We start from the raw sequence: 26794 nt of genomic DNA on the forward strand, positions 1-26794 counted from the left end.
GTCGCCATCCCTGGAGGTATTTAAGAAACGTGTAGACATGGCACTTCAGGGCATGCTCTAGTGCCTGAGATTGTTGGTTTGTGTCTGTTTGTGTGTGGTTTTTTGTGGTTGAACTCGATGATCTCAAAGGTCCCTTCCAACCATGAAGATTCTGTGATTCTGTGATATTACTAAGTTCCTTCAGAACTCTCAGTTATGACATAGTACCATTTTTTTGTACCATCACTGGCTTTTTGGTTCACAAACCTATCTGGGACAGCATATACCATGTTAGGAATCATGGAAGAGTTACTTTGATGATAAAACCCCAAACCCTAAGTACATTATTAAAAACAACAAAGTGTTACCAAAGTTAGTTTAATAGCAACAACAGAGACTAAGGATGGACAACAGTATTTGTCAAACTCAGCAGTAAAAGCTATGCATTAGCCAAGGAACTGCAATAAACAATACTTCCTTTTCATGTTAATGAAAATTATAGTTAAAATTAAAATTATAGTTAAAATTAACCTCGATAACTGCAGTTTGCAATAGCTATACCTGAAAGCCCATCAGGAAATATGGGCATTCTGTGAGAATTTCCATTTTTAAATGTGTTTATGCATTGATGACACATTAAAGACAACAGTTATTTTACAGAAAGTAAGCCAGGAAAACCTATTTAATATAGTCTATTTAAATGTATTTTACAACAAATAATGGAAATACTAACAGTGTGAGGGTTAATTCATGAAAAAAAGATTTTAGTCAATCTTAAAGCAAATAAGAAAATTCAAGACGAGCTGTAGTGACTTACTCTAAGTGTCATCCCTTATAGATTCAATAAGGTCAGTACAGGAGGGCATCATTCTCTAAGTTACAGGTAGTGTTTTACATACTGTAGTAATGGCATACAAATTAAGTCAGTCAGAAGTGAGGTATCTTTCTAAAGTTTATTTGACGCTTTCCCATTCACCTTTTTGGAAGCATCAGAATTTGTAATGCAGTTTTACAGCTCAAAGGGAACAAAGGACTCCACGGTTATGTGCTGCGCACAGACATCTATAGAGAAATCATACTGCGCATTTTGATACCCCACTTAAAAAGTCTGTCACCATAAGAGAACTAGGAAAAAAAAGAGTTTTCTCCTTGTTCCCGTTCCCCTCAGCATTTTTTCTCTCTCAAGGAATGGAGGGAATGGAAAAACACTGCCTTTGAATCACCAGTTATCTTCAAGATTACTCCATCATTTTTCTTAAGTCTACTATCTTCACTACATCCTACAGGATCTGCTCTAAAAATCAAATGTACTCAGTAGATTTGTCATGTCCTTAATCTTATGAAAAGGACACTACTCAACAATGGTAAATATATCATAGAACCCACTCCTACTAAGACTGATAGTTTAAATACCTACAGTACACTCAAGCCCTATTAGCTTGAAAGAGAATTCACATTTTGTAGCTTTTTATTTTGAAAGGAAAAAGTGGTGTTCAACTTCTTAAGCCTGGGAATCTTAGACATACATAGGTTTATGTGCACATAGAAAATTCAATAAAAACTGTTTACTGCTGAAACAGTTCCCTACTTAAGCAGCTGCTGAAAAATGTTGTCACTACCAATAAGTATAAGGCATTAAAAAAATCTCCAAAATCATCTTCCACTTCTCAGTGTGGAATCAAAAAACCTTCTGTTTTCTATTAACGGCACAGGAAGCAAAAAAATTAATAAACATATTTCCTCATGTAATCTATCATTCTTCATACACAGAAAAATCACCAACAGTCATGAAACAAATTTGTAAACTCTAGCCAGGAGTCAGTTTAAATTTATTCTTTCAATCTTACAGCAAGAAAAAAAAAAACAAACTAAAAAGCATTCTGCTCTTTATTTTTTAACACAAATTATTTTCAGCTTTCATTAGGCTGAGGGGCTAGAGGCATTAGGGAAGAGGGAAGACTAAAGTTTTTTCATATTTTTTGAAAGGGAAATTAGATGTACAAAATCTTGTTTCTGCTCATTTAGAAGCCTTGTAAAAATTCTTGTAGCTGTTCAACTATTTCTGTATCCACGGTTTCCATAAGTGCATGAAAACCTTGTTCTCCCAGTAATTCCTGCTGTGCCTTTAGCTTTTCATAGATGAACTGCTGCAATGACAGAGTGTGTACAGGGTCCTTCAGTGCAAGCTGTGGAAAACATGTAAGAGAAAAAAAAATATTAATGCACTAAAAAAATACCCTGCGACTTCCTATATCTTTTATAACCTATATCTTTTATAACCTCAGCCCATGAAACAAATCTGCTTTTCTTTGTACTTAATTGAGAAACAAGAGGAAAAACTCCTGTAAAGCAAAGATCAAATTAATTATCATCAAACACAAATGTCAGTTAAATCTATTTGAAACAGTCCCAAATCATGGACCCAGTCTGCTGTAAGATTTCACCCTTCTATAAGATAAAACAATTTCAAAGCTGCTTTGTTATTAACTGCTGAATGAGTTCCCCATAAATTGTAAGAAACACATCAGATGTTACCACGATAAGCACTTTAGATATGGCATGAACTATGGTCAGTTAGATTTTATTAGTAAGGAAACAAAACAAAAATAATTGAACTGGTTTAGATTCATATGACAAACAACAGTTAAAATAAATTGTCCATATGCGTAAAGAATAGACACACTTTTGGGCAGCGAGGGAAAAAGTATTGCACTCTATTTTCCACATATTAACTGCTTCTTAATAAAAGCAAAAAGAGGTAAATGAAACAGAGGGCCTATTCATAATTTTAAAATCCGAAGAGAGGTATGGGCAGGCTAAGGACATGGATAGTTACGCAGCATTTGTCCTTCAGCCCACCAGGCTGGATGAAGGGGAATGGGAGGTGAGGACACATGGAGCTTGCAGCATCATAAAGAAGGAAGATGTTGAAATAAACATGAAATTACTGCAGACCCATGATCTTCTGCTCATTTTAGTATCAAAACTAAACAATACTACTATTTATGCTGGAAGGTCAGGAAACAAAATATAATGCTAGATCTCAAAGCCCACTGAAATAGGAGACACTTCTGAGCTCGTAATACCCTGATATACTGCTATTTCCGAAGAAGTGAGGCATATTAAACTTGCACAACTGCTCTTAGTTTATTCCCTCTCATTTTTATTTCATACAATTTATGACGTAAGTTTGCTGCATTATTACAGCATTATCTTATCAGCCACCATGTAAAAACCCAAAGCGAAAAGTACAGAGGATTTTCCTGTAGACAATGGATACAGTCGATCCCATTAAATTTCAGTAACGTACATTTTTTGATCGAATTCCCTTGTTGAGTTGAATCAGAGCTAGGAAATAAGGCATTTAATTCTTCTCTGATCAGAAGCTATGGGATACAATTAGTATCACATGGATTTTATATCAAATGGTAATGCAATATAGGAAGTATGCTTATTTAATAAACTACCTGGACTGACAAATGAGTTTGAACACAGACACATCATCAATAAGAGCATAGATGAGCTACTGCCTGAACCAGAGCATTCATTTTTTTGTAGCAGTAGTAAGCTTAGGTCATTCTTACCAAATGAGCTCTGTCATATTTCTGACATTCATGGATGAATTTTCTAATAAAAAGTTTCTTCAAATAAAAAATAATATTGCATGTTCATAACTTATACATGCCATAACAATGCATACTTTAAGATAAAAAACTATAATAAAACATGAAGAGAATCCTTTCCATTTTGGCATGATACAAAACCAGAAATATTTGAATTTCAATATGGAGTGGAAGACTTTAAACCTTAAGAATATTTACTTATTTATTAAACAATATTATTCACAAAACAGGGGAATAATGATTGAAACAACCACATAAATATAAGACAGTAAAACATCCAAAAACATTGTAATTACCACAGAAGATAAGTTAAAGTTTTAATTCTTATTAACAACTCCAGTGAATAAGCAGGCTTCCATCAGTGCCTGCAAAGTTCTTCTATCTTATTATGGTCACCTCACCTTTCATACTGTAAATCTCAGTCATTCCCTCAGTATTCCTAATATTGGCTTCTTAGCCTTTGATCCTTCACCATTTTCTACTATCCATCTATTTTACATTTCAAAGGTAAGATATGATCTTTTTATTACTTATTCCTAACATTACACTCTTTTCAAAAGGGGACTAATTTCAATAATAGTTTAGTATTCTATAGTAATTCTCAGTAAATGTAATCTGGTCTCTAAAATATAAACAGACTTTTCAAATTTAAATACTCTAACAATTTCTAAACCACAGCTACTGTAATCAAGATACTTGTGACCCTGATATAGCAGCATGCGTTACAAAGTCACCTTCAGAAACACCTCCAAAAAGCCATTCTTCAACAACCTTTTTACCCACAAACCAATTAATCTATATATTTAGTTAACTGTATGACCCTACTATAAACACTTAAGTTAAATACTCAATATTAGATAGGGAAGCCAGAACAATTTGCCTTAAAAATATCAAGTTCAAGTAATTTTTCTTTTACTCTACCAAGACAAATTCATAAATTCATCTTATTAGTAATTTCATATAACAAAGTTTATTCTCCTGATATCTAAAAAAAAAAAAGAAACAGACTTCAAGTCAATAGTAAACAAACCTCTTGTATTTCTTATATGTCAACGTTTACTAAGTCTCAACTTTAAGTCCAATTTTTTTCCAAATTTTAACAAGCTACTAGAATACAACTATGCATGTATACATATGCATAGAACTATGCATATGTAATGCTGTTCTAGCACCTGAAAAGTGGTTTTCAAATTCTGAACAAAAGTGCTGTATTGTTTTGAAAATAAAGGGTTTGAATCCTTGCTTATTTGCAAAGCTTGCTGGAACTTCAAGACTGAGCTATCTCTAGCATCTCTTATAATAATAATTATAGATATGTTCTCTAGCATCTCTTAAAGGTGCTAACCCTCTAGCACCTGCCTCATGGCAGGTGATGATGGGTTTCCAAATAATCTTCTGAATCATCTCTGCAATACTAAAAAGTAAGTAATCCTGAAAAAATAACCAAAATGAAGATGATGACAAAACTCAATATATTATAGAATTCAAAGTTGATCTTTTTTATTCCTAACTTAGCTGCTAGATTCGCACAATGCAGAGAGTTAAAGGAACAGGCTACCGTATGCACTACAACACTGATACATAATTACACTGATTTCAGAAGTATTCTAATTCCACATTTTCTTTTTCATAAAGCTTCAGTGAAGGTAGTAAACCTTAAATGTAGTCTTTCTGTTAGATAGGAAAGTAACTGAAACATTTCTGATGCATATTTACCAAAATATATTCTATCAGGAGAAGTGAATGTCCTGGTTTGAGGTAGAACAGAACCAATTTTCTGTTCAGTAATTTTACTTTTTAGCTAAGTCTCTTCTAATTCTCCAAAACTCTCAAAATTAACAGCATATTGTACAGAAACTGTACAGAGCAATAAGACCTATGTTTATAGTTAAAGCCAATGAATGGTATGCAGAGAGGCTCTTGCTTATACAAGAGAGACCTGCATGGTTGAGCAGGGAGCTTCTGAAAAAGCTCAAGTGGAAGAAGGAAGTTTACAGTGCATGGAAGAAGGGACTGACCACTCGGGAAGATTACAAGAATGCCGTCAGAGTATGCAGGGATGAAACAAGGAAAGCCAAGGCCTCCTTGGAATTAAAATTGGCAAGGGATGTCAAAGTCAACAAGAAGGGTTTTTTTCAAGTATATTGGAAGCAAAAGGAAAACTAGATAAAATGTGGGCCTACTGTTGAATGAGACGGGTGCCATGGTGACAGAGGATGCAGAGAAGGCGGAGTTGCTAAATGCCTTCTTTGCTTCAGTCTTTACTGCTCAGGCCAGTTGTCAGGAGCTGCAGACTTTGGAGGAAACAGAAAGTCTGCACGAAGGAAGACTTCCCTTTGGTTGAGGAAGATCAAGTTAGAGAACAGTTAAGTAAACTGGATATCTGCAAGTCCATGGGTCCTGATGGGATGCACCCACGAGTGCTGAGTGAGCTGGCAGAAGTCATTGCTGGGCCTCTCTCCATCATCTTTGAAAGGTCCTGGAGAACAGGAGAGGCGCCCGAGGACTGGAGGAAAGCCAATGTCATCCCAGTCTTCAAAAAGAGCAAGAAGAAGGACCCAGGAAACTACAGGCCGGCCAGCCTCGCCTCCATCCCTGGAAAGATGATGGAACAGCTCATTCTGGGCATCATCTCAAAGCACATGGAGGAAAAGAAAGCTATCAGAAGTAAACATGGATTCACCAAGGGGAAATCATGTCTGACTAACCTGATAGCCTTCTACGATGGCATGACTGGATAGATAGATGAGGGGAGGGCGGTGGATGTTGTCTACCTTGACTTCAGCAAGACTTTTGACACAGTCTCCCACAGCATCCTCATAGATAAGCTTATAAAGTATGATAACTGGCTGAAAGACAGAGCTCAGAGGGTCGTGATTAGTGGCACAGAATCTAGTTGGAGGTCCTTAAAAAGTGGTGATCCCCAGGGGTCAGTACTGGGTCCAGTCCTCTTCAATATATTCATCAATGACCTGGGGACTGAGTGTACCCTCAGCAAGTTTGCTGAGGGTGGTTAGACACTGGAACAGGTTGCCCAGAGAAGTGGATGCCCCATCCCTGGAGATGTTCAAGGCCAGGCTGGATGGGGCTTTGAGCAACCTGGTCTAGTGGGAGGTGTCCCTGCCCATGGCAGGGCGGTTGGAACTCAATGATCTTTAAGGTCTCTTCCAACTCTAACCATTCTATGGTTCCATTCTATGACACATAATTGGGAGGGGTGGCTGACACACCAGAAGGCTGTGCCGCCATACAGCGAGACCTGGACAGGCTGAGCAGAAAGCAGACTGAAGGGACTGGGCAGAAAGGAACCTGATGAAATTCAACGAGGGCAAGTGTAGGGTCCTGCACCTACGGAGGAATAACCCCATGCACCAGTACAGGTTGGGGGCTGACTTGATGGAGAGCAGCTCTGAGGAAAAAGACCTGGGAGTCCTGGTGGACAACAGGATGACCATGAGGCAAGCAATGTGCCCTTGTGGCCAAGAAGGCCAATGGCATCCTGGGGTGCATCAGGAAGAGTGTGGCCAGCAGGTCGAGGGAGGTTGTCCTTCCCCTCTACTCTGCCCTGGTGAGGCCCCATCTGGAGTACTGTGTCCAGTTCTGGGCTCCCCAGTTCAAGAAGGACAGGGAACTGCTGGAGAGGGTACAGCAAAGGGCTACAAAGATGGTTAGGGGACTAGAACATCTCTCTTATGAGGAAAGGCTGAGGGACTTGGGTTGTTTAAGTCTGGAGAAGAGAAGACTGAGGGGGGGATCTGATCAACGCCTATAAATACTTAAAGGGTGGGTGTCAGGAGGGTGAGGCCAGGTTTTTTTCAGTGGTGCCCAGTGACAGGACAAGAGGAAATGGGCACAAACTTGAACATAAGAAGTTCCACCTAAACATGAGGAGGAATGTCTTTACTTTGAGGGTGGCAGAGCACTGGAACAGGCTGCCCAGGGAGGTGGTGGAGTCTCCTTCTCTGGAGACATTCAAAACACCCATGGACATGTTCCTGTGCAACCTGCTCTAGGTGAACCTGCTCTGGCAGCGGGGTTGGACTAGATGATCTCCAGAGGTCCCTTCCCACCCCATATCATTCATCATTCTGTGATTCAAATAATCATTAAATCCTTCTCTATGAAGGATTTGCAAAATATGAGGAAGGACTTTAGTCATCATGAAGGGGAGACACTTATCTCCTGGTTGCTCCGACGCTGGGACAATGGGTCTGATACCATTGACTTAGAAGGTAGAGAAGCTAGGCAGCTGGAAAACCTGGCCAAAGACAGAGGTAATGATTAAGCAATTGGGAGAAAGATAAACACTCTCAGTCTCTGGAGGCAACTGGTGTCAGCCGTAAGGGGCAGGTATCCCTTTAAGGATGATATCAAATGCCATCCAAGCAAATGGAGCAGCATGGAAAAAGGTATTAAGTACTTGAGAGAACTGGCTGTGTGAGAGGTGTTTTATGGTGACTGGCAAGTGAATGTAGACCCTAATGAAATGCCACGCCAATGATATTTGCTGAGGAAGTTTGTGCAGAGTGCACCATCAGTGAATTCCCATACATTGCCAACAATGGTTTGGGGAGGGTCCAATGCTGATACACCATCTGTAAATGAAGTGGCTAACAGGGTTCGACAGTATGAAGACAGTCTCTCTTGTTACCTTAGTGTGGCAGCCTTGGAGAAAATGACTGAGAAAATAGAGGAAACGACCAAGAGAATAGCTGAGCAAAATGAGGAAATAGCTAAGAAAAATGATAAACTATTTGAAAAACTGTCTGAGACGAGGAAAGAATCCCACTCTTCCCCTGAACAGGCCCATGTCATAGTCATTAAGAAAAAGCACCCGCCTATGAAACCGACTGAAGAGATACAGGACCCGCTCTGAGATTTTCTGTGGCTTTGCCTCTGCAACTATGGAGAATACATGAGGGAGTGGGATACAAAAACCTACCTTGGCCCTACAGGCACGAGTGCTTGAGTAGCAAGGTAAAGCAGATGGAAGAAAGAATTCTTGCAGGAGGGTGGCCACTCCAGTCCATGGTAAGCAGTTCTCCGGTCCAGATAGGAACTCATCTGCTAATTGTACATGCTGTCCTCACCATTAGAGGTGCCCTGCCTCCAGCCAGGAGGAGGAGAGGGATAACCGAGTTTATTGGACTGTGTGGATTCAATGGCCTGACACATTAGAGCCATAAAAGTATAAAGCCCTGGTGTGCACTGGTGCACAGTGTACCCTACTGCCATCGAATCATAAAGGGACAGAATCATGCCCCATCCCTGGAAGTGCTAAAGACCAGGGTGGATGGGGCTTTGAGAAACCTGGACTAGTGGGAGGTGTCCCTGCCCATGGCAGGGGGGTTGGAACTCAATGATCTTTAAGGTCCCTTCCAACTCTAACCATCCTATGATTCTATGGTTAATCTGTCACTATTTCTGGTGTGACAGGTGGGTCTCAAGAACTGACTGTACTGGAGGCTGAAGTGAGCCTAAAGGGAAGCACCCCATTGTGACTGGCCCAGATGCTCCGTGCATCCTTGGCATAGACTACCTCAAGAGAGGGTATTTCAAAGACCTGAAAGGGTATCGGTGGGCTCTTGGTATAGCAGCTGTAGAGACTGAGGACATTACACAGCTGTCTACCTTACCTGGACTTTCAGATGACCCTTCTGTGGTGGGACTACTCAAGGTTAAAGAACAGCAGGTACCGACTGCTACTGCCATGGTGCATTGATGACAGTATCGCACCAACAGAGAGTCCCTGATTCCCAACCAGAACCTGATTCGTCAACTAGAGACCCAAGGAGTGATCAGCAAGACTCACTCACCCTTTAACAGCCCGATATGGCCAGTATGGAAGTCTGATAGAGACTGGTGGCTAAAAGTAGACTATTGTGGCCTGAATGAAGTCACACCACCACTGAGTGCTGCCGTGCCAGACATGCTAGAACTGCAATATGAACTAGAGTCGAAGGCAGCTAAGTGGTATGCCACAGTTGACATTGCTAATCCCTTTTTCTCTATTCCTTTAGCAGCAGAGTGCAGGCCACAGTTTGCCTTCACCTGGAGGGGTGTCCAGTATACCTGGAATCGACTGCCCCAGGGGTGGAAACACAGCCCTACCATTTGCCATGGACTGATTCAGACTGCACTGGAGAAGGGTGGAGCTCCAGAACACTTGCAATACATTGATGACATAATCGTGTGGGATAATACAGCAAAAGAAGTTTTCAAGAAAGGTAAGAAAATAATGAAGATGCTTCTGAAAGCAGGTTTTGCTGTAAAAAGAGGTAAGGTCAAGGGACCTGCAGGAGACATCCAGTTCTTGGGAATTAAACGGTAAGATGGGCATCGCCAGATCCCAATGGAGGTGATTAACAAAATAACATCTGTGTCCCCACCTACTAACAAAAAGGAAACACAAGCCTTTTTAGGTGTTGTGGATTTCTGGAGAATGCATATTCCAGGTTATAGTCAGATTGTGAGACCTCTCTATGAAGTGACTCAAAAGAAAAATGAGTTTACCTTTCATCCTGAGCAACGACAGGCCTTTGAGCAAATCAACCAAGAGATTGTGCACGCAGTAGCCCTTGAACCAGTCTGAACAGGATGAGTCATTAAAAATGTGCTCTACGCTGCAGCTGGGGACAATGGCCCTACCTGGAGCCTCTGGCAGAAAGCACCAGGGGAGACTCGAGGTCGACCCCTAGGATTCTAGTCGAGCTCCAAGGCGAGCTATACCCCAACTGAGAAAGAAATCTTGGCAGCACATGAAGGAGTTAGAGCTGCTTCAGAGGTAATTGGTACTGAAGCACAGCTCCTCTTCTTCCTCTCCTTGGAGCAAGAGGTGGGGGAGAGCATCTGTCATCTCAGCATTGGCCAACCTGGCCCAAACTGTTACATTATTTTCCTGAAGATATAAAATCATGATTCATCTAGTTTCTTTCCATACTAGGGTAAAATAAAAAAATTCCCAAGGTTTCTATTTTTACACATAAGCATCATCTAAAGCATGTGCCAGCATTGACAATTCAAGTTTAAATAAGGTAGTTTTTTATTGGAAAATACTTCATTTTTCCTCTCCACAGTTTCAAATAATGAGCTGAAGAAGCTTAACTCCCTTTTTCAGCAATGATACCGGAGTTCTTAAGAAAATATACATTAAAGGCACATAAAAATTAAGTCACCTTAGATCTGTATACTATGTGCAATGCAAGGTCATGAATCACTCGCTATCTATTCACATTTTCCTCAATATATTTGCAATGAGAATAAAATATAGCAGTAACTGGAAATGTAGATTACATAACATTATCGTAAACTTATAAAGCACTGTTCTAGCTAAAACTCTTTTTAGTAATTATGAGCTATGCATAATAACAAAGAGAGGTAGGAATTACAGGATAAAGGGATAGATCAAAGAAAAATATCTAGACCCTGTGCAAGCATTGGGAAGTTATATTTAGCATAGACCATGCCAGCTTATCTTTTTTCTCATATCAATGGCATTAAAAGTTGCAAAGCATTATTATTTTGAAAGAGATAATATCATTTACCTTTTCATTATTTTTTTTATGAGGTTTAACATCTGAGCCCTGCAATACAGGTTGCTGATTCAGCATTTGAATGTGTAAGATGGTAGAAACCTCTTGCAGGAATGAAGTGGGACAGGGTACTAGAAACTTTCTTAAATTAACTGCAGATTCCCCTTAAGTAGTTCTGGATCTTCCTCTTCTCAGCTCAAATGTTTGTTTCTACTTTTATGTCACCAGAGGTATCTGCTACTGCAGTTCTTCTAAATGTCACGAATTGTGCGTGCATGCTTTGTCACTTTTTTTTTTTTTAAAGGAACCATATATTGATTAGTATTTAAAAGAAAAGCCTAATAACAAACTAAAAGCATCCAGTGACTTAAAAAACCCCACAAATTAAAATGAACTATGAAAAGTCATCCAAACTCTCTTCCCCTCCTGCAAGAAAAAATAAAGTACTAAAGGAGCGTTCACAACTATGCTTTTGGATACATGTAGGTCAGTTAAAGCAAATGCACGTGACAAGGCTACACATATCTACTCAGTCATCCAATACCATGTTTTGCATTTACTCAATGCCAAGCAGTTCAGAGACTATTTTACTCTACAGCATTTGTACACTGCAGTTTTCTGTGTGAGGAACCCATTTCCCTAAAGTCTTACAAAAATAAGTTAAATTATGAAACATTCACAGATTAGGTCAGACAAAAATAGCACAATTGCATGGTATCTAATCCAGATATCTTAATTTAATAAAGAGCATTGATTTAGAAGTTCTTTACATTAGAAAAAGGTTCTATACAAGCATATAGATCAATAGCTGTTCAGGTAAAAAACATAAGCTGATATAATAAAGACTGTTTTAAATATGAGAAATTTCACCTGCCATGACATTTTGCTAAACTTTAGCTCCCTGCATTTTTCAACAAGCTCTTTTTATAGTGTCTTAGTATTATAGTGTTCAGATTTTATGAACACATGATGTTTGTTTTGGCAACATTTTCCAAGACTCAAAAGGAATGCAGAAACATAACCGTTGTGGCTGCAAAGACTGTCAAAAAAGTATTTTCCTTTTTTGATTCAAGAGATAAATTTTCCAAGAACAATAGATGAAGCAAATTCCAGGGAAATAATTTAGTCTGACACAAGTGAATCACATAATTGGTTCTATAATTGAATAACAGATCTAAAACTTACCATTTTTTTCCTTTTGTCTTGTTCTGTGGGAGGTTCCTCATCTTCTGTTACTTTAGGCTCTTCAAAATAAGACATCAACATGCAGCTAAGAATGGGAATAAGATTAGTTTTAACATACACTATCATTAAAAATTTTTTTAAAATTTAAAATTTAAAAAATTTTTAAAGCACTTTTAAAAACACAGGGCAGATATGAGGAAGTTTGATGAAAATCAGGCAATTGCTGTTAGCAAGTCTTTTTTTTTTCCTGAGGACAGTTAATCTAAAGAAGCATTCATATTGACATGAAAATTCAAGTGACACATGCAAAACTAGCAAAGATTTCTAATGACATTCATGCTTTTTCCATGAGATCTTTAACAAGAGGATCTGAAAACTCATATGGTCACTGCTATTGGTTCTAGACACTAAAATCTGCAAGACAATGAACACTAAATGTTTAGGTGGACAGAAATGAGTTAGCTTCTGCAGTCATTTATTTTAAGGGCTTTTTTCTAGGCAGATAAAACAAAGCTTTTAAACTTATTTTATTGTTTTGCAACTGATAGGTAACAATATGCACAAGTAAGAGTAATATTTTAATTATTAATTTTGTGGTAAGTATAAAAAGAGAAACTATGAAAAAAACCTAGTTTAAATGCCAGAGTTTTTTCTGTTTCTTGAAATAGTTTGAATGGACTTTATAAAGACATTGGTGAAATCTATCCTATGGCAAACATGCTTTCCATTCACCTCACATTCTCTATGTTGGAAGAATGCACAAATATTCTATCACTTTAGCAATTTTTTCCTAGAAAATCTGCTTTAAAACCCAAAAGGATATAAAATCACTCAGGTGATGGCAACTTGCCACTGTGCATTAGGCATGTTTTATGGCAGGAATGACACAATCCACATATTACAAAGCGCCAGAACAGATGCACATTATTGCTCATTTTCAGCTCTATATTAGTGTGCATTCAGCTGCATGAACATTTCACCTGCTAGTGAAGTTGAATATCTTGGTTTAAAATACATGTTACTAAAAAGTTGTGGTTTTAGGTGAAAATATTCAGATTTACTCTGTTCATATATTCAGTTCTCTATTAACAGATGTTTAGAGCTGTATGAAACACTTGCTAAACAGCATGGCAGAAGAGCCAAATGTTAACACAGAAGCCACGTCCAACAAAGGGAATAGTTTTTTCAAGACACCACAGCAAATCTCATGTCTCCTCTCCTCATAAATGGCATGATTTCCTGCAACTCAGTTTAAAGAGAAAGGAGACAAAAATACGTCAATTGCCAAAACATACAAAATTAAATTAAATTTTTTCAGATCTCAAATTTTAAGTACCACAAAGAGTAAATTAAAAAACTAAAGGAGGTGGCAATAAAAAATAAAATAAAAAAAGAGAAGCAAGATGATAAAATTGGGAAATATATAAATATTGGTGAGACAAGACTAGAGCAATGGAATGCTCCTTTTTCCAGAAAATCTGAGGTCCATAAAGCTTTCATGTAATTTTCTTCATCCTTTTTAGGCTGCAGTTCTATATTGCTTCAGCCTTGATTTTCCTATGCTAAACATGACAACTCTCTGTCATTCTAAAACTATGTAATCATTACAGAGAATATACAACTTTAAGATCTCTGTCCAAAAAGAATACTTATTATTCAGTGCTTTTTTACTTCTCCAGCTTTGATGCACTACCACCAATAATCTGGGAGTCAGTAGGAAACAAATGAGTGTGGTTCTGGGTGGCAGTGCAGTCTGAGCAATCTGACACCCACCATCCCTTCCTGCCATAAATGAACCTTTGCTCCTGGCTCTGGAAACAGCCTTTTGAAGTATGCCCTGTAGCAGCAGGTGTGTTAAGTGGAACAACTGAAGGGGGAGAATTGTTCTCGTTTCCAAGTTCTCCAGGCCATGTGTGAAGTACTATACACTAGGTACACTCAATGAAGCCAAGGCATTTAGGAAGAGATCTTGGTTAAACTCCAAATGACATATTCAAAGAAACTCTGAGATACCACCTATCAACTTATAATCCTGTTGAATTTCAATTTTAGATACAAGATAGTCAAGTGAGCAAAAAGCAAAGCTAAGCATATGAACATTTTAAGACCTCATTTAGTAGATTAACTTTTTATATTGTTCATTAAGTTTATTGTCATTTTAAGCCCTCCCTTCCCCCATTACAATTATTTTTCTTAAGATCAAGAATTTCCTATCTTCCTAAAACATCCACTATTGTGAAAACAGAACTATTATGAGCATGTCTCAACCACCTACATATATTTCCAATCAAAAGACTACATATATAACAGTACTCCTACTGTCAAACACACAAAAATTAATTAGATTTTCCACTTACTCTTTGAATGTTCCTGTTTCAGTATCTTCAGTCATAACATCATGCAGTCCTTCCACTGAAATGTTGATGATACCACAAAATTTATCTTGGATAACACTGGAAAAGAAAAAAATTTCTCTTGGATAACAATAAAAAAGAACAGGAAAGTGACTTAGCTAAAGGAACTAAACAGGAAATTTGCTCAATAACTGTAGAGCACATTTACTAAGCAGTATTTGCATTGCTTACTGCTTAGCTGAGCATGCTATCAAGCAGCTAATTCAATTTTTTTTAATTACAGAAATAGCTTAAAGTTTTCAGAAATATGCAACATAACTTTGAAAGTGTTTTTTTCTTTAATAGAATGAAACCTTATGTGCCACTGTTGAAAACCTAGAAATAATTGCAAATTGAATAAAAGAAAAAATACATTAGCACAGGACTTGAGAACTGAGTGGGGAAGACATGCTCCTGGGAGTAGGGAGGTCATAGTACTGCCTATATTTCTAACACATTTACATATTTTCTCCCATCACTATTCAATGCAAAATCTACACACAGAGCCTTCAAGCAAAGGGCAACTTGTAAAGATGGTACACTTCCATCTTGTTTTCTCTGTCCAGCCTTACAAGTATTTCTTCACCCTCCTAAGGAGTTGAATGACTCCCCATAGAGAGTAAAAAACGTCTGCACCCAGTTCAGCACAAAAGCAATTTCCCTGACTAGTGAGACATGTGGAGGTAGGATTTCTCTGCTGAAACATAGCCACCTCCTGCCATTTAAAACACTAGGGTATTTAAGACAACTGCAAAGGACTGATAGGTGTCACTTGGGAGTTAAAAGAGATAAGCACCTTTCCCCCACTTGAGCTGAAGGCCAGACTGAATACCCCCACAACACCCAAAATGACACTACTTGCCCCTACCTTGAGAATTCATGTGCCTGTAGGGCAAGACGGGCATAGAATCTCCCCAACCACGACAGAGAAGGAGAAAGGCGTTTGACCCAATGAAGGCATAGCCTTTTCATCTGCTGTAGGGCTAATTATGGTCAATCCATTCAGGGGGGTTACTTTAATTAACCAACATGTAAATATATATTGTAGGCATAGTGCTCATTAACTATATGGGTTTTTTCCAGGCTTGCAGATGGATAGGAGCAACACACAGGGAGGCCCATTTGAGTAACTTGTGTTTCCAATGATCTGTGATATTTCCAGAAGAAATTGAGGACAGTGGTTGAAGACTCAAAATACTGTTCTTGATAGTTAGCTCCAAAGCACATAGAGAAATCACTAATTTCTTTACTTGGAGAGGATATTTTTACTTTATGGAATAAATAAGGAATTATATTTTACTTCTTTCTTCAGAGAAAGATAGAAATTTCATGGTAATTTTTCTTTTTTTTGAGGAAAGCAATGCTACAGAATGTAGTAACTGTCGCCTGCAGCTTTCAGTAAAGATATCATCCTCTCTTTTCTCCCCCTTCTTCTTTTTCCCTTTAAATGAAACATGAAGTTTCTTCCTACCAAAGACTCACTGAAATGTTTACCAAGTATGGAATCATTAAACAATGCAACTATTTTTAAAATATAAGACACATACTGGGGAAAAATAAAAGACAGCATATGCTCACTGTACTTCGAAAAAAACCCAATACCCAAACCTATATTAAAAGTTCAATGGCAATATAAAATGCATTGGGTCTTATTTTCATAGAAGAGGAGGAAAGAGACATGCAAATCAATGTAATACCTTTTTAAAAGGCTAAAATTAGCCTACTTGTTTCAAGCAGTACACTGGAAAGTCATATGAGCAGATTCAGAAAAGACAGATACATTGTATTAAGATGAACTTGGTTTCAAAACATAACAGTTAATACTGTCCATACTAAAACAACTCAGGAGTAAGGTAGCATTTAAGCAATTCCCTCCCCTTGAACTGCATATAATTCAAGTCAGCAACAGAAAAAATGACAGCATAAAGTTATAACTGGTTTTATAACTATCCACTTACCCTAAGTTATCGGGACAAAACCTCATTTGGTATGCAGCAAAAATTATCAAAAATGATAACTTTTATTTTTAAAACAATATGAATTACCTTTACACTTTTAAAGATAGATATCTAAGCTTGTTAGGTCCTTTAAATGCAAAAGGATGTATTGATGACTGTGAGACAAAGAAAGGAACAAATATGCAAGGTTTTCAAGATGATGAAATGCTGAATCTGATATCTGCAAAATCTTATTACTGTCTAGGTTAAGTGTTTGCAGACTTATCATTCCCAAGAAAGTCCCACTTCCAAGGACACTGAGATGATTTCTTTGAAGTGTTAAATATCTAACAGAAAGGAAATCACTAAAAAATCCTCTGGGGAAAAAAAAGCTACTTAATTAAACTGAAGGACTCTGATGGAGTCTTCCCTGCTGAGGGAGTTGGTAGATGTTACTGCGAAGCCACTCTCCAGCATCTTTGAAAGGTCACAGAAAATAGGAGAGGTGCCTGAGGACTGGAGAAAAGCCAATGTCACTCCAGTCTTCAAAAAGGGCAAGAAGGAGGACCCAGAAAACTACAGGACAGTACTGGAAAGGTGATGGAACAGCTCATTCTGGATGTCATGAATGTCATGTCCGACTATCCTGAAAGCCTTCTACGATGGTGTGACTGGATGGATAGATGAGGGGAGGGCGGTGGATGCTGTCTACCTTGACTTCAGCAAGGCTTTTGACACAGTCTCCCACAGCATCCTCATAGGTAAGCTTAGGAAGTATGGGTTAGATTAATGGACAGTGAGGTGGATTGAAAACTGGCTGAAAGACAGAGCTCAGAGGGTTGTGATTAGGGGCACAGAATCTAGTTGGAGGTCCGTAACAAGTGGTGTTCCCCAGGGGTCAGTAATGGGTCCAGTCCTCTTCAATATATTCATCAATGACCTGGATGAAGGGATGGAATGTACCCTCAGCAAATCTGCTGATGATACAAAACTGGGAGGGGTGACTGACACACCAGAAGGCTATGCTGCCATACAGCGAGACCTGGACAGGCTGGAGAGTTGGGCAGAGAGGAACCTGATGAAATTCAACAAGGACAAGTGTAGGGTCCTGCACCTAGGGAGGAATAACCCCATGCACCAGTACAGGTTGGGGACTGACCTGCTGGAGAGCAGCTCTGAAGAGAAAGACCTAGGAGTCCTGGTGGATAATAGGATGACCATGAGGCAGCAATGTGTCCTTGTGTCCGTGAAGACCAATGGTCTCCTGGGGTGCATCAGGAAGAGTGTGACCAGCAGGTTGAGGGAGGTTATCCTCCCCCTCTACTCTGCCCTGGTGAGGCCGCACCTGGAGTACTGTGTCCAGTTCTGGGGTCGCCAGTTTAAAAAAGACAAGGAACCACTGGAAAGAGTCCAGCGGAGGGCTATGAAGATGATCAAGGGAATGGAGCACCTCTCTTATGAAGAAAGGCTGAGACACCTGGGTCTGTTTAGCCTGGAGAAGAGAAGACTGAGAGGGGATCTTATCAATGCTTATCAATATCTAAAGGGCAGGTGTCAAGAGGATGGGGCCAGTCTTTTTTCAGTGGTGTCCAGTGACAGGACAAGAGGTAACAGGCACAAATTTGAACATAGGAAATTTCATCTCAACATGAGGAAAAACTTCTTTACTTTGAGGGTGCCAGAGCCCTGGAACAGGCTGCCCAGAGAGGTTGTGGAGTCTCCTTCTCTGGAGATATTCAAAACCCGCTTGGATGCATTCCTGTGCAATCTGTTCCAAGTGAATCTGCTTTGGCAGAGGGGTTGGACTAGATTATCTCCGAAAGTCCTTTCCAACCTGTGATTCTGTGGTTCTGTAATTATTCTGAAGGTATAAACAATGAAGATTGGAAAGACCTTCAAAGATTCCTGGATCCAGGTGTTTAATATTATTGTTATTTAGATGCAATTAGCACAGTTTGGGGAATTCCACAAAAGCTTTTGGGTGTACATACCAAATACTGTAATTATCCATGTACAGTGCAGCAAGCTTCTGAAGGCCTCTTAATTCATTTGGAATGACATACAATATAATATTCCCACTGAGGTATACAGGAATTGTAGTTTTTTGAAATTACCGTGGGATGCTCAAAAGCCCTAAGTTACAACAGTTTCCCTGTGCAGAGCTGGCAAACAGCTGGAAAGCCAAGAATCTCCTTTGGGAGCAGCAACAAAAGAAAAAAATTAAGGATATACAGGAATGCTCCTGGGCAGGGTAGAAAACTTTGCAGACCACGCATATCCCTGTCTTTTGTCTTCTCACTCATCTCTGAGTTCACTCGTAGACAGAAAAAAAAATTATATATATTATTAATTTGAAAATTTAAATATTCTACTTTTAGTCTTAAAAAAAAAAAAAAGCGTTGCTTTCAAGATTGATATTTTATATATTCTCCTTTCATGCCAAATATGCAGTTTCAAAATAAAACTTAAGGATAAGTTTGAACTACACTAAAAAAAATTTTCAAAGTAAATGAACACTGAAACAAATGTACTGCCAACCTAGCCAGAAAATATTTAATTGGTTACAGCATAAAAGCAACTAAACTGCCAAAATAAAGGCTTCTAGAAAATTAAAAATACTACTTATTAACTATTTTTTATGATTAAAAATGACTGGAAAATGTTTCAATAGCATTCAAGTAGAAATTCCAACTGAAAATAAGTTTCCTTTCACTGGCAGCTCATTTATAATTTGAATTTTACTTTTATAAAGCTGAGTTATATTCAAAATACATAAAAACACTTCCTGACCCCAAATCTGAAGTTCATTATTTCTGTTATTTTGCCGTTTTGCAGTGCATTGGACTAAGTTGGCTATACTCATCTTCAACCCTTTGTAAAAGCAATATTGCCACATACTAGAGCTCTCACATTTTGCCCCAGGATTTGCAATTGTTCACTCAGGAAACCAAGAAAGAAGCAGTTAAAGTCAGGTTGCCACGGATACAGGAAGTCATTTTATCTGTGCTTCAGAAGCATTGTTGGAAAGTAAATCTCAATGATGTGTTTCTAGAAAACCAAGATCTTAGTTTGTAACTGTTGCTATGGTTTTGGTTGGTTTGTTTGTTTGTTTGTTTTTTAAACTACTGTTTTTAACTAGGAGAGATCAAGAGGTTTATCTAAGTTAGATATAATTTTTAGAATAAAGCATACCTATTTGTATCAGTACTATTGCTTTATCTGTAAATCCTTTATCTTCCAGCCAGAATCCAAAATGTTTTATAAAATCAATAGCAACATGTATACTATTCTATCTCTGTCTGCAGTGTATTGGGTTTGCATGGCAAGGTTTTGGTAGCAGGGGGGCTACAGGGGTGGCTTCTGTGAGAAGATGCCAGAAACTTCCCCCAAGTCTGATAAAGCCAATGCCAGTCACCTCCAAGACAGACCCATCACTGGCCAAGGCCGAGCCAATCAGTGACAGTGGTAGCGCCTCTGCGATAACATTTTTAAGGGAAAAAACTGCTGTGCAACTGCAGCCGGAAGAGATGAGGGAGAATATGTGAGAGAAACAACTCTGCAGAAACAACTCTCTCAGCACTGGTGAGGCCCCACCTCAAGTACTGTGTCCAGTTTTGGGCCCCTCACTACAGGAAGGACATTGAGGTGCTGGAGCGGGTCCAGAGAAGGGCAATGAAGCTGGTGAGGGGTCTGGAGAATAAGTCTTATGAGGAGCAGCTGAGGGAGATGGGATTGTTTAGCCTAGAGAAAATGAGGCAACTACCTGAAAGGAGGTTGTAGAGAGGTGGGGTCAGTCTCTTCTCCCAAGTCACAGGCAATAGGACAAGAGGAAATGGCATCGAGTTGCACCAGGGTAGGTTAAGATTGGATATTAGGAAAAATTTCTGCACTGAAAGGGTTATTAAGCACTGGAACGGGCTGCCCAGGGAAGTGGTTGAGTCACCATTCCTGGAGGTATTTAAAAGATGGGTCGACATAGTGCTTAGGGACATGGTTTAGTTTTTGTCAGTGTTAGGTTGATGGCTGGACTAGATGATCTTAAAGGTCCCTTCCAACCTAGACAATTCTATGATTCTGTGAGGCGTTTCTGGCAACGGCGGGGTGTGTGTGTCATGGGTCTCGCTGTCCAGCAGTAGCTCCAGTCCAAGTTCCCCACTTAGGACTTGTAACTATTTGATTTGATAGACAGTGCTCCGTGTGCTGTTATACTTCCCTGTTCTGTGATGAGGTCATCAACAACACCTGGGTGGCCAGGTGTCTGGGACCTTCAAGGCTGGTAAGGAAGAGAAGAATCAGCCTGGTGCCCAGGAATCTTTAGGCTGGTAGGGAGGGGAAGAAGAAATCTGTTTGGTTTGTCTACTTGGTTCGCAGGTTCATTCAGGACCTGATAATGAGGGAAAGGGAACAAATATGTGACCTGCTTGATCACAGAGAATGGCTGCTTGCCTCATAAAATGGTGTTAGTTACACCAGGGGTTATATTACCAGGGGTTGGGAGCAGGGCGTACCAGTCACAGGCATTCATAATATGGGAGAACTACCTCAGTCTTTCAAAATAGCATGTACCTTAGGGGTTTTGACTTCTTGAAACTCCTTTTTAACACTAGGCTTTTTCATTGCCATCTTCTTTTACTCTCTTACTCTTTCATTGTATCATTCTGCAGAAGGGCATTTAGTACCATATATATAAATGACATAGTAGAGGTTTTTGTTGCCCAAGCTTTACATATAAAACTTTTAAAACTGTATCATCAAAAGCGGGTTTTAACTGTGGTAAAAGTAAAATGGTTTAAAGCAGTCTAAGAGCATGAGGGCTGACTGAAACCTGAATTTCTATTTCAGCTGTTGCACAATAATTTGTGTTCTGTCCTATCTTGACAGAATGGTAGGGGTTGGAAGGGACCTTTGGAGATCATCTAGTCCAACCCCCCTGCCAAAGCAGGTTCACCTAGAGCAGGTTGCACAGGAATGCATCCAGGAGGGTTTTGAATATCTCCAGAGAAGGAGACTCTACCACCTCTCTGGGCAGCCTGTTCCAGTGCTCTGGCACCCTCAAAGTAAAGAAGTTCCTCCTCATGTCGAGACGAAATTTCCTGTGTTCCAGAATGTGTCCATTGTCTCTTGTACTCTCACTGGGCACCACTGAAAAAAGACTGGCCCCATCCTCTTGACACCCGTCCTTTAGATATTTATAAGCATTAGTGAGATCCCCTCTCAGTCTTCTCTTCTCCAGGCTAAACAGACCCAGGTGTCTCAGCCTTTCCTCATAAGAGAGGCGCTCCATTCCCTTGATCATCTTCGTAGCCCTCTGCTGGACTCTCTCCAGCAGTTCCCTGTCCTCCTTGAACTGGGGAGCCCAGAACTGGACACAGTACTGCAGATGTGGCCTCACCAGTGCAGAGTAGAGGGGGATGATGACCTCCCTTGACCTGCTGGCCAGCCATGCTCTTCTTAATGCAGCCCAGGAGACCATTGGCCTTCTTGGCCACAAGAGCATGTTGCTGCCTCATGGTCAACTCGATGTCCACCAGGACTCCCAGGTCCCTCTCAGCAGAGCTGCTTTCCAGCGTGTCAACCCCCAACCTGTACTGGTGCATGGGGCTGTTCCTCCCTAGGTGCAGGACCCTACACTTGCCTTTATTGAAGTTCATCAGATTACTCACCGCCCAACTTTCTAGCCTGTCCAGGTCTCGTTAAATGGCAGCACAGCCTTCTGGTGTGTCAGCCACTCCTCCCAGTTTTGTGTCATCAGCAAACTTGCTGAGGGTACACTGTCCCTTCATCCAGGTGGTTGATGAATATATTTAACAAGACTGGACCCATTACTGACCCCTGGGGAACACCACTAGTTACAGGTGTCCAACTGGGCTCTGCTCTGCTGATGGCAGAGCTCAGAGGGTTGTCATTCAGCCAGTTCTCAATCCACCTCACTGTCCATTCATCTAATCCACACTTCCTAAGCTTACCTATGAGGATGTTGTGGGAGACTGTCAAAAGCCTTGCTGAGGTTGAGGTAGATAACATCCGCTGCTCTCCCCTCATCCACCCAGCCAGTCATGCCATCATAGAAGGTTATCAGATTGGTCAAGCATGGTTTCCCCTTGGTGAATCCATGCTGACCACTCCCAGTGACTGTTTGTTTCTTCCACATGCTTAGAGATGACATCCAGGATGAGCTCTTCCATAACCTTTCCAGGGATGGAGGTGAGGCTGACCGGCCTGTAGTTTCCTGGGACCTCCTTCTTGCCCTTTTCCAAGACTGGCATGACATTAGCTTTCATCCAGTCCTCAGTCATCTCTCCTGTCCTCCATGGCCTTTCAAAGATGATGGAGAGTGGCTTCATAATATCATCTGCCAGTTCCCTTAGCACTCGCGGGTGCATCCCATCAGGGCCCACTGGAACGGGCTGCCCAGGGAAGTGGTTGAGTCACCATTCCTGGAGGTATTTAAAAGATGGGTTGACATAGTGCTTAGGGACATGGTTTAGTTTTTGTCAGTGTTAGGTTGATGGCTGGACTAGATGACCTGAAAGGTCCCTTCCAACCTATGCAATTCTATGATTCTATGACACTAAGGTCAATGAAGGAGGAGGGGAAGGAGGTGGTCCAAGGTGCCGGAGCAGAGATTCCCCTGCAGCCTGTGGTGAAGACCAGGGTGAGGCAGGCTGTACCCCTGCAGCCCACGGAGGCCCACAGTGGAGCAAATATCCGCCTGCAGCCCATGGAGGACCCCAAGTCAGAGCAGGTGGATGTGCCTGAAGGAGACTGTGACCACGTAGAGAGCCCACACTGGAGCAGGCTCCTGGCAGGACCTGTGAATCCATGGAGAGAGGAGCCCACACTGGAGCAGGTTTGCTGGCAGGACTTGTGACCCCATAGGGGACCCACACTGGAGCAGCTTGTGAAGAACTGCAGCCTGTGGGAAGGACTCACATTGGAGAAGTTCGTGGAAGACTGTCTCCTATGGGAGGGACACCATGCTGGAGCAGGGGAAGAAAGCGAGGAAGGAAGGAGCAACAGAGAAAACATGTGATGAACTGACTGCAATCCCCATTCCCCATCCACCTGTGCCACCCAGGGGAAAGAGGTAGAGAAAATCGAGAGTGAAGTTGACCCCAGGAAAAAGGGAGGGGTGGGGAGAATGTGTTTTAAGATTTGGTTTTATTTCTCATTACCCTACTCTAATTTGATTGGTAATAAATTAAATTAATTTCCCCAAGTTGAGTCTGTTTTTCCCACGATGGTAATTGCTGAGTGATCTCCCTGTCCTTATCTCGACCCACGAGCCTTTCCTTATATTTTCTCGCTCCTGTCCAGCTGAGTAGGGGGAGTGATAGAGCATCTTGGTGGGCACCTGGCATCCAGGCAAGGTCAACCGACCACACAGAGCAAAACTGCTCCTAATACAAGGACACTGCAGTAGCACAGCAGAGAGGGAGAACACGGGAGTTCTGGAGGGCAGAGCTTGGATACACTGCCGTGGTGCCTCCTGCACTCTTGCACACCCCTCTAGCAATCCCAGAGAAGCCTAGGAAATCTTAGTGAGGAGTACTACGTGACGCGACACTGCTGTCTGCTCTAAGTTATATTTGATCCAGGCACTTTGTTAAGACTCACTCTTGGCCAGTTTTTTAAAGACAGCTTATCCAGACAGGTCTATGTACATTCTAAAAGCCACACCTTCAGTCCACGGCTTTAGTTTCCTTCAGTCCCTTGTGCAGATAAACACTTAGTGCAAACATAAATATCCCTCTCACTTAAGTACCTGCGATTACATCCTCAGTTTATCCATCACAAGTACTAAATACTTGCAAAGTCCAGTCACATCAAAGGGGGAAAGGGAAAACAACAAAATGAGATGGAAAGTTAGAGATTAAGCCTACAAATAGCAATGTAACTATAAAATCAGAATATATAGTATAATGAGATCTGGGAACTACCGACCTGTCAGCCTCACCTCTGTGCCTGGGAAGATCATGGAGCAGATCCTTCTGGACGCCATGCTTGGGCACATGGAGGACAGGGGGATGATTCAGGACAGCCAACATGGCTTTACTAGGGGCAAGTCCTGCCTGACTAACCTAGTGGCCTTCTATGATGAAGTGACTAGGTCAGTAGACAAGGGGCGACCTATGGATGTAATCTATCTGGACTTCTGTAAGGCCTTTGACACGGTTCCTCACAACATCCTGCTTGCCAAATTGGAGGGATACAGATTTGATGGGTGGACGGTTCGGTGGATAAGGAATTGGCTGAATGGTCGCACCCAGAGGGTGGTACTCAATGGCTTTAAGTCCAGATGGAGAGCAGTGACTAGTGGTGTCCCTCAAGGGTCCGTGCTGGGACCAGTACTGTTTAACATTTTTATCAAAGACATAGACAGAGGGATTGAGAGCACCATCAGCAAGTTTGCAGACGACACCAAGCTGTGTGGTGTTGTCGATACACCGGAGGGACGGGATGTCATTCAGAGGGACCTGGACAGGCTGGAGAGGTGGGCCCAGATGAACCTCATGAGGTTCAACAAAAGCAAGTGCAGGATTCTGCACCTGGGAAGAAACAATCCTCAGTATAAATACAGACTGGGGGATGAGGTATTAGAAAGCAGCCCTGAGGAAAGGGACTTGGGGGTGCTGATTGACGAGAAGCTGGACATGAGCAGGCAATGTGCTCTCGCAGCCCAGAAGGCCAATCACATCCTGGGCTGCATCAAAAGAAGTGTTGCCAGCAGATCCAGAGAGGTGATTCTGCCACTTTGCTCTGGTGAGACCTCACCTGGAGTACTGTGTGCAGGTCTGGAGCCCTCAATATAGAAAGGACATGGACCTGATGGAGCGGGTCCAGAGGAGGGCCACCAAAATGATCAGGGGGCTGGAGCACCTCTCCTATGAGGACAGACTGAGGGAGCTGGGGTTGTTTAGCTTGGAGAAAAGGAGGCTCCGGGGAGACCTCATGGCAGCATTCCAGTACCTGAGGGGGGCCTACAGGAAGGCTGGGGAGGGTCTGTTTACAAAGGCCTGCAGTGACAGGACGAGGGGCAATGGTTTTAAGTTGGAGAAGGGGAGATTTAGACTGGATATTAGGAATAAGTTCTTTACCATGAGGGTGGTGGAACACTGGAACAGGTTGCCCAGGGAGGTGGTTGAGGCCCCTTCCCTTGAGATATTCAAGGTGAAGCTCGACGAGGCCCTGGGCAACCTGGTCTAGTTGGGGGTGTCCCTGCTGACTGCGGGGAGGTCGGACTAGATGACCTTTGGAGGTCCCTTCCGGCCTGGACCAATCTATGAATCTATGAATCTTCCACTCAGCAAAACAAAAATGACAAAGCCCATCAATAGCCATAGTCAAGGAAGAGACACTACAGAAGTATCAAGTCACTTCGGCTAGAATCATCTCACACAGGAAGCACGAGTTCATGTAAGGGGCAACATATCACCCAAATATCTTTGCCTATAATAATCCAAGCTGAAATGCACAAAGCGCATGAGCAGAACAGACAAGGACACACTGTTGAAGAGGCTTTCTTCCAAATTCTGACAAAAGAAACTTACACTTCTAAAGCTTTCAAAAAATTTTTTTAAACATATATAACTTTTTTTATGTTTGAAATCTGTAAAACACACAATATCAACAGAAATTTTCCTTTATTTTTCAACTTGAGCTGACCAAAATTACCTAGAGTTGGGATGGAGGAGAATGTTTAATAAGAGGAAAAAAAAAAAGACAAAAATTAATGATCTTCAATTCTATCAGAGTCAATATCTCTTACAACATCTAGTCTAAAGTAAGAAATCAGCAGAACCAGTAAAATTGGTCCATGGGCCAACTTTAGACAAAGCCTGTATCAGTTACAACCCAGAATTTGAACTGCATTTGGTTCTTCATTCTGAGACCATTAAACCAAGAGGAAAACTAATTGTTCTTTAGAATGAATTATTTATTTTCACATTTTAATTTTAACAATGATTCCTTGTCAATACAAGTATGAAGTCTGAGCAACAGCAGTTTGTCAAATTCTGCATAAAATGACAGGTCAAAGTAATTAAAAGAACATACAAGCACTGCACCAAGTGCTGCCTTTCCAAACCACCTCTATTTGCTCACTGATCCATGTTAGATTAAAGCCACTATAATTCTGGTTATGA

General features: G+C 40.8%; 1 protein-coding gene across 3 annotated transcripts in view; it reads right to left on the minus strand.

Moving 5' to 3' along the window:
• Positions 1 to 344: 344 nt before the first annotated feature.
• Positions 345 to 26794, minus strand: part of LOC141476551 (importin-11-like) — a 172919-nt gene continuing 146469 nt past the window's right edge. For 2 of the 3 annotated variants that reach the window (XM_074165234.1, XM_074165235.1), the window contains 3 exons: positions 14677 to 14772; positions 12320 to 12404; positions 1769 to 2165 (listed from right to left, as the gene is read on the minus strand). In XM_074165234.1, coding sequence (XP_074021335.1) covers positions 2001 to 2165; positions 12320 to 12404; positions 14677 to 14772 — 346 coding nt within the window. In that variant the 3' untranslated portion in view covers positions 1769 to 2000. Of the gene's footprint in view, positions 2166 to 12319; positions 12405 to 14676; positions 14773 to 26794 lie in introns of all 3 variants that reach the window. The other variant, XM_074165233.1, reaches the window with a different exon arrangement.

Source organism: Numenius arquata, chromosome W (assembly GCF_964106895.1).
Source record: "Numenius arquata chromosome W, bNumArq3.hap1.1, whole genome shotgun sequence".
NCBI lineage: Eukaryota > Metazoa > Chordata > Aves > Charadriiformes > Scolopacidae > Numenius > Numenius arquata.